At 52.8% G+C, this 6,308-nt stretch overlaps 1 protein-coding gene across 11 annotated transcripts in view; it reads left to right on the top strand.

Annotated features, from left to right (window-relative positions):
- Positions 1 to 1,103: 1,103 nt before the first annotated feature.
- The window catches only part of JADE1 (jade family PHD finger 1), a 63,050-nt gene continuing 57,845 nt past the window's right edge, over positions 1,104 to 6,308 (top strand). Inside the window, exon 1 of one of the 11 annotated variants that reach the window (XM_077140050.1) lies at positions 1,104 to 1,180. Coding sequence is in view for 3 of the 11 variants with exons in the window: in XM_077140048.1 (XP_076996163.1) it covers positions 2,429 to 2,687 (259 nt within the window). In the remaining 8 variants the exon portion in view is untranslated. Of the gene's footprint in view, positions 1,181 to 1,260; positions 1,591 to 1,714; positions 2,688 to 3,025; positions 3,133 to 3,939; positions 4,404 to 6,308 lie in introns of those variants that run through there. The other 10 variants (XM_077140055.1, XM_077140054.1, XM_077140049.1 and 7 more) reach the window with 10 other exon arrangements.

The raw sequence follows: 6,308 nt of genomic DNA, 5'->3' as shown, positions 1-6,308 counted from the left end.
TGGCCACATGTATCAGATCTTTATGTTCTGGTTGTGGGTGGATGGGTTGGTGTGCTATTATGTGAAATCAAATCCGATATAATCAGAATTCTTGGGTTTGATACTGTAATTTGTGATTACTCTCCTGATTTACTGAATGGGAGCTTAAACCTGTACTCGGGTCTTTTTCTTTGAAACTGCCATATACACCCTTATTTCCTTAGGTGAAAGAGGTATGCTTACCTCCACATAAACATCAACTTTTTACTCCGTGGAAAATCAGTAACCACTCATTTTTACACCCGAATATCCCCCAGAGGAATCTCTGATGACCAATTTTATATTAGTCTACAACTGCAGTATTAGCATTAAGCTAATTTTTCGTATTTGGAAGATGTCCAGTTACGTTACTGTGTAACATAAAGGTGGTTTCAATTTATAAATAATTACTATTTTCTAATGGATTAATAATCATTGGCAAGGACCAATTCAAGATAAACTTAGGTGAAGATGTGCTTAGGCTCAAGAATCGGATTCACTGTATTTGAAAATGTCATTCTAACCCACAACTCCCTAAAACTATTACCACAAAAGAAGCTCTTACTTTGTTATTCAGCCTAAAAACAAAAACTTTACACCCAAATAACACGCCTTAATAGCCATATTTTAATCCACATAATTGAAAACTGATGATGATGAATCCATTTCTGGATGCAGCGAAGTTATACAAGAGTTGGAAGTGGGACAGTGTGAAGGGATAACTGAAGAAATCCACCTCCTCGCCTGCAGACACCTCCGGGGCGCCTGGGCCGACGAGGGAGAAGGAAGAGGTTCGGAGATCCGAGCCGACCGCTCTCGCCGAGCCAGGCCGGACGCAGGCGGCGCCTCCCAGGCCGGGCCCGGGGCGGCGAAGGCAGCCAAGAGTTAACCGGCGCCCGAGCCCCGCGCGGCGGGCTCCCCGCGCGCCCTCCGCCCTCCGTCCCCACCCTCCCGTTCCGGCAGGGGATTAGAGTGCTCCCCCCTGTGGCAGCAGTGACCCAGAAACGAGTTGGATTCACACGGTCTTTCCTCCATAACCAGCCGAACGTGCGTCCGAGAGTGCCTCCGCGCGCGGGCGCCGGGTGTGCGCGCGCCGGCCGGAGCAGGGCCCGGCCTCATGCGGCGCCGAGCCCCGCGCCTCTGCCCAGCCCCTCCGCAGCAGGTACGCGCGCGGGCCGCGGGGGGCGCGCGGGGGGGCGCGCGGGGGGCCGCGCGTGGCCGCGTGCGGGTCCGGGTGCGCGTCCTCCGGATCTCGCGGCGGCGGCGGCGGCGGCGGCGGCTGCAGGACGAGCCGAGTAGGCTCAGCCATATTTGATGGTTTTGTTGCTTTGCTCGGGAGTTCTCGGGAGTAATTTAATGCCGAAGGTCGCTGCCTAGTGGAAATAATATAGTACGTCATTAATATGGCGCCAAAAGATTGGGTTCTCGATCCGTAGCGAGGAGGGAGGGAGGCAGCCGCCGGGCGCAGCCTTACTATCCCACCAGTAACTTGGGCATTGCCGGGGCGGGGGGCCGGAGGAGGAGGAGGAGAGGATGAATTTTGGTTCCTGAGACTTGATCTATGTTGGATCAGTAAGTTTTATTATGACTATTATTTTCTGTTTGGTGGTGGTGGGGGGGCCGAGACTTAAGCGTTTTTTCTTCTTTGGGGTTTGCGAAGAACATGCGGTTTTCAGGTGAATCATCAATTAAAACGTGCTCAGTAGCGGAAGCCCGGTTTAGTTGGCTTCAGTTTATTGAATTAAAAAAAAAAAGCCAAAGTGCATCGGGCTGCATGAAAGTGGAAAGCATAGTAGCAACTTGGGAGACAGATGGCAATGGCAGAACGCAGGTCCACGCACATACATGAATCCAGAGTGTGTGTGACGGTGTGGGGAGGGGGACTGCATTTCTCCATACCTAGGTGTGTGTGCAGGTACATCTGTGTTGGGTGGCCGCAGCCTTGGCTGTTGTCACCGCGTCACCACATGTTCAAAATATTCATTGCATCAATTCAAGGGCAGCGAGCAGAGGGGGTGGAGGGACAGCTTAGCAATTAGATTCTTCCAAATTGGGTTTCCGATGATCAGACCTTTTACTTACAGCGAGACTGCCTAGAAAGTATAAAACCCTTCATCGGTGAAATTAGGAAGGAGTTACAGTGGTAGAGCAAAGTACCGGTTGATCAGGAATTTAAAACGGATTGCAGATTGTAACCTTTGGCACCTTCTGCAAATCGTGGGGGTGGGGTCGCTTCATCTCCGCTGTCTGAAATGAACGTGCAGTGTGTTCTCCCGGACTGCAAGTTGCAAAGCCCTTCAGTGCACGTGTCTTGTGCTTGTGAGTGTGTGTTTGTGAGTTGGGGGCTGTTGTTCGGTAGCCAGCAGGCTTTCCGGATGGCTCGGCTCTGGCTTGCAAATGCGGGAGAGGGATGGAATGTGGAATGTTGACCGGGGAACCTAATCCTGTCGGAACGGTCCCATTTGCTGGAGAAATTCGATCCCTTCCACCTCCTTCCCGCTCCCCCCCCCCGCCCGCCTTTCGGCAGGAGGCGGGGCCCAGGACGCGGCTGCTGCTCAAAGTGGCGGAGCGCGGCGGCGGGAGGCAGGTGCACGGCACCCGCCGGTGGGGGTGCCTCAACTTCCGCGGGCGTTTAAATAGCAGCTTCTCTCCCCTCCCACCGGTAATAGGTGACCTGGCGACCGAGGGCGGCTGGGGGGAAGGGGGTCGGAGGAGACCCGGGCGCGAGCCTCCCCGGCACGTGGGCAGGTGCTGGGTGGCCCCGGGGCCAACTTTTGCAGCCCGCCCCTGGCGCTGGGGGACAGGCGGCTCCGCATGGAAATGGGGGCGGGCGGTGGCCGAGGCGCTGCTGCTCGGCGGCTCCCGCGGCCCGAGCGTCACCTAACGGTCCCGGCGCCGCTGCCCGGGGGGCTGCGGGGGCGGGGATGCCGGCCCACCGCGCCCGCGCCGCGGGAGCCCCGCACAAAGCCGGCGGCGCGGGGCCGAACGCCGCGCCCCCGCCCCGGGAACGGCCGGCGGCGGGTCGCGGTCCCCGCGCTGATTCCGGCGGGCGGCCGCAGGCGCGGGTTGTTGGTTCCGCGCCGGCTTCCTGGTCGATGGCTTCCCGTGACCGAGGTGAGCCACAGTTTCCAGAACTGTCTGCGGGCGGGAGCGGAGCGGGAGCCGGGGCCGCCCCTGGCTCTTCACCGTTCGTCGCCTGCGGGCTCGCCCGGCCCGGAGGTGCCGCCCGGGAGGGACTCGGGAGGGCGCCGGCGCGGCCGTTTCCAGCGGCGCAAGTGGCTTCTGGAGGCGAGAGCGCGTTTGATTTGCCACTGGGGCCGAGCGGATTGGCGCAGCCGGCGGCGGCCGGGCGGGGGCGGCGACGCCGAGGGGTGGCCGCTTTCCAACCGAGAGGGCGGCGGCGGGGACGCCGCTGCGCGGGGAGCGGGGCCCGGCGGCTCCACGAGAAGGTGTCCTCGCCGCCCGCGGCTGATCCCGGCCGAGGGGCCGCGGCTCCTCTCCCCTCCTCCCGCGCTGTTGTTTCTGTCGCCTCAGGACGAGGCGAGGGGGAGGGAGGGGGCGGCGCCGCGCCGAGCCCCGGCCCTGCGCACACCCCGACGGGCTGGGGAGCCGCGCGGGCCCGCTTCCCGCCGCGGGCTGCCCCCGTCTTGGGCCCTTCGCCTCGGGTGCCTGGGTCCCCTCCACCCCCGGCTCTCCAGGCGCCCACCCCGGGCTCCCCCGGCCCGAGGCGCCGCGCCCCGGCCTTCGCTCCCCGGCTCCCCCTCCCGGGCGCGCGGGGTTGGGCCGCGGCCCCGGCGCCGGGTGAATGGAGCGAGCAGACAAAAAAAGCGGGCGATTTAAACGTGCCTTCGAAACCCGTTAGGAGCGCGGCGGCCCCCGAGGCCGTTTGCAGCCGCCCCGCCGGCCTCCTCGGAACCCGGGCAGGCGCCCGCCGCGTCGCGCGGAGCCCGGGGCCTGCGGCCCTCACTTTAGCCCGGCCAAGAAGGAGTGGAAACGTTCTTTTTGTGAAGTCCCAGCTACAGTAATGGACTTCAGACAGCTCCGTTTTTAGAAAAGTAGGGGAGGACCTGAGGTGTCCGTTAAAGGGAATGCTCAGGGTTGTTCCCCGAAGGTTTTTGTTAGGTGAACTTTATTTCCTTTTCACAAAGCCCGCCTGGAAAGGCCAGCTCGCCGGCTATTTGCAGCTCAAGGCTAACTAACCCTTCAATGTTAATGAACTGGTTTTAAGATACAGAGAAGTGATTTCCTGAAAGCAGATTTAGGTAGTGACCCACCGATGGGTAGAGATTACTGCATTTTGATCGAGTCACAGCTAATCAAGACCTAATCACCTAAAGGAATGTTGCTACACAACCGTCCTTACACACCGGCTTAACACTTTTACGGTCAGTTTTAGGGGCCAGCACATGTAGGAGACATAAATGGGACGGTCTTTGGGCAATACTTTCTTGGCGAATACCTGCAACCCAGAAATTTTATTGCTCTTTTATCTGAAAGGTCGCAATTCCATTTATTGTCGCCTTTAAATCAGATGTTGGTAACTTGCCGTTTGTTTTTTACGTGTGTATTTGACCATGCATTTTCATTTTAACAGCTAAAACAAATAAGTTTTCAGCTACTTAAGCATTAGGTTTTCATGCATTTCTCCTCATGTCTGTATTAGCAGGTAATGGGAAGCTGCCTGAACAGGCAGTGGAACTTGAACTTGATTTCTCCTCAAGATCATAGTCTGCTTTCTAGTAAAAGTTGACTGGGTTGTCATAGAGATCATTTAAACTTTGATAAAGCCTCATGTTCACTTAAAGAAAAAGACAACCCTTATTATTTTCTTCTCTACCACGTGACCGCTTTTGAGTCTATAAACCAGTATTTTATTCTTATATTAGTTACCAAGGTTGAAAGAGTACCTGTAAAAGAAAAACAATGAAAAATAGATTCTGTGCCAAAACACTGTCATGAGGCCAGAGGGATAAAACATTTAAGGAAATGTTGTATTTTAGAAATGTGACCCGTTGCTTAGTCCAGAGAGGGTTGAAAAAAACTTAGAGAACTTGGTGAGAATAAAAACAAATGACCATGTGTCAGAGTAAGTATTGATTTTGACTTGAAGTAGCTTAACGTATTACCGAAGTGGTGCCGAAGTACATGTCCATGGTTGAAAATTAGTAACTACAAAGATTTTTAAAATATAACATTCCCACCACCCAGACGTTTCTACTCTATCACTTTCCAGACAGTTTTCCATGCATATATGGATGTGGGTTTAAAATCAAAATGAGCTTTTTTCTGTGAGGGAGCTTTTTGTCAAGTTGGTAAGTTTTCATCTCGTCTGCTACTGAGACTTTCAGATTTATCCCGTAGAAATATACCAAGGTGGCTTTGTCCAAACGTCTGTCCAGCAGAGAACCATACTTTACATTTGGTTATCTCATTTAAATAGGTTGTAATCTTTAGTAATAATTTTTGATAGAACATCTGATGCTAAAGGAGGCAGCCTTTGGAAATCATGGCTGGATTAAAAAAAGTTGAAATCAAAATAGCATTTTCTTGTAATTGGTAAGTCTTTGATTTGGAGATTGTCTGAAAGATACTTTAAAGGACTTTGTCTGATATATTTATCCACAGATTAATTGGGAAAAGAATGTTTTAAAAAGTTTGTTTCAGTCCTGATGTGGTTTGAACAGCAAACATCAGGACTGGTCCTGACCCACATGGAAGGGTTTCCCAGGACAGAGTGGGGAGGAGATGTAAGAGTCTGTCCCAATTCTGCTTCTTCACCTCTCTGTTTTTGAAGCGCTTCCCTGAGGGATTATGGGGCACCTGTTTAACACCATTACAGCTAATGGTCTGTGCAAATTTGCATCGTATATCCTGTTTTTCCACAGGGTTTGTAAAATTGACTTACTCTGGAGAAAAATATGACATTATGAAAATCTTAGCCAGTACATCTTGTTTTTTTAATTTGGATTGCCATAAAAAAATTTTGTCTTGATTGTTAAAACAGTGAGAGTTCGCTACCAGTTTAAAACTTCTTTCCTCCCCCTGTCCAAGCCTGTAACTAAATTTATACCATATTCAATAATAACCATTTTTTAAGAAATAAAGGGTGGGTTTGCTTGGAGTTGTTAGTGTCTTGAAAGGTGGTAGGAACCTGGTAGGCACCATAATTGGACAAATATTTTGATCCCTGAGGCATGTAAGTTGTTTCCTTGAAAATTTTGGTGTTCAGTCTGTTTTTTCTCCATTTTCAAGATAACCTTCTAATTCTTCATGCATTTAAAATTTGGGTG

Source organism: Tamandua tetradactyla, chromosome 22 (genome assembly GCF_023851605.1).
Source record: "Tamandua tetradactyla isolate mTamTet1 chromosome 22, mTamTet1.pri, whole genome shotgun sequence".
NCBI classification, from domain to species: domain Eukaryota; kingdom Metazoa; phylum Chordata; class Mammalia; order Pilosa; family Myrmecophagidae; genus Tamandua; species Tamandua tetradactyla.
The sequence above is the reverse complement of the archived record's forward strand: the minus strand, read 5'-3'. Positions and strand labels throughout refer to the sequence as shown.